The 1856-nt window shown below is 37.6% G+C and overlaps 1 protein-coding gene across 1 annotated transcript; it reads right to left on the bottom strand.

The window, feature by feature from the left end:
• Positions 1-440: 440 nt before the first annotated feature.
• On the bottom strand, positions 441-1307 carry LOC117612720. Its single transcript, XM_034341385.1, has one exon. The coding sequence runs from the start codon at positions 1305-1307 to the stop codon at positions 441-443; it is 867 nt and encodes a 288-aa protein (XP_034197276.1).
• Between the last annotated feature and the right edge of the window lie 549 nt (positions 1308-1856).

Here is a 1856-nt window from a genome sequence, read left to right on the forward strand (position 1 = left end):
TTTCCATGTTCCAACCTTTCCGCATATGTCTTGTCACCACATATTGGACATGCATATACCATTTCGTAGTGCACCCAGACAAGTTACCATATGCCAGAAAATCATTTATTGTCCATAAAAGGACAGCTCTCAAAGTGAATGACTCTTGCCGGAAAGCATCATAGACTCCCTCCACCTCATCCCATAGTAACCCTAAATCATCAACTAATGGTTCCAAGTAGATGTCTATATCATTGTCAGGTTGTTTAGGGCCATAAATTAACAATGTTAACATCATAAACTTCCTCTTCATGCACAACTCTGGAGGCAGGTTATATGTCACCAAACTCACTGGCCAGCAACTATATCTACTACTAAGAGAACAATGTGGATTGATTCCATCCGAAGAAAGAGCTAACCTAAGGTTTCTTGGCTCACTCCCAAAATCTGGCCACTTATAATCAATCATCTTCCACGATGGCGAATTCAGCTGGATGACTCAATCGACCATCCTTTATTCGAGCTTCATTATGCCAAGTTAAATATTTTGATGTTTCCAAGGACTTAAACATACGTTTAAACCTGGGGATAGGAGGAAAGTACCACAAAACCTTTGTTGAGACCTCTTTCTTCACTACGTTCTTCTTTGTCACCTTCCATCTTGAAAGGCCACATTTAGGGCAGCTTGTCAAATCATGATACTTCTTCCTATACAAAATGCAATCATTAGAGCATGCATGTATCTTCTCATATTTCAATCCCAATGCATTCAACGTCTTCTTTGCCTCATACATAGACGAGGGTAGCTCTTGACCGATCGAGAGCAAATCACTAACTTTGATCAGCATATCCACGAAACAATTGTCGGTCATGCCATGCCTTGCTTTAAGATTGTACAACTTAACCAATCCTGATAACTTGGTGTGCTTATGACACCCAGGATAAAAAGGCTTCTCGGGTTCCTCCACAAACTTCTTAAATTTCTTTGGATTTTCAATGAAGTGTTCATGTGCACCTTCGTACATATCAACCGTTTCACCAAAAAAATCATGTTCTAGCTGTGGTTCTTGATTTACAGTTTCACTAGCATTTATTTCAATAGGCTTGGCATGCCATATCCAATCCTTGTATGTTTGGTCAAAATCATTAAAATACATATGCTCCCTTATTACTCTAATCGTAAACTTTCTTGTATTCCCACATTTCTGGCATGGACAACGAATGTGTCCATGATCAATAGCATTTGCTAATGCTATCCTTAGAAATTCTTCAACTCCCTCTTCATACTCTTTACTTCTCCTATCAGCAAGCATCCAAGATTTTTTCATAATTGCTTAACCCATCATTTTTACCAGTACACAATAAAGTTAGAGGAAACACTAGTTCATATTCAAAACAAAGAGGGCAGCAGCCAATTGCATGCAACTCAGCTCAATTGCAATGATGTTACATGAATTACATACCAAATAGCATGATTTGTACAAAATAATTTATTTTAGAGCTTGAATTTCGGCTTTTAATATTGGTGGCTGAACCTAAAATAGAATAATGGGCTCAACATCTTTGATCGTGATCATGTTTTAGAATACACAGAGTGAGGCTTAAGTTTTATGTCATGTTAGAGAGTGAGCCATTATTTGAAAACTATGCCATTGTGATGCATTTATCAACCAACGATTGGATTCTCTATTTGAGAATATGAATCACGTAGAGTAAAAAACCATGCAGACACAAAAAGCTCCAAACAAAAAGCATCAAATTTACACTCTAAGCCATCCATTGCAATGGAAATTACAGGCACAAAATTGACCTTCCATCATTTAAAAAAAATTGCATCACAATATTTCCCACAGCTGCCAACAAAGAACCAACGGTTT

This window comes from Prunus dulcis, unplaced genomic scaffold (assembly GCF_902201215.1).
Source record: "Prunus dulcis unplaced genomic scaffold, ALMONDv2, whole genome shotgun sequence".
Lineage (NCBI taxonomy): Eukaryota > Viridiplantae > Streptophyta > Magnoliopsida > Rosales > Rosaceae > Prunus > Prunus dulcis.

Coding starts and splice junctions, on each gene's coding strand:
- LOC117612720 (XM_034341385.1), bottom strand. CDS start 1,307: ATGAAAAAATCTTGGATGCTTGCTGATAGGAGAAGTAAAGAGTATGAA.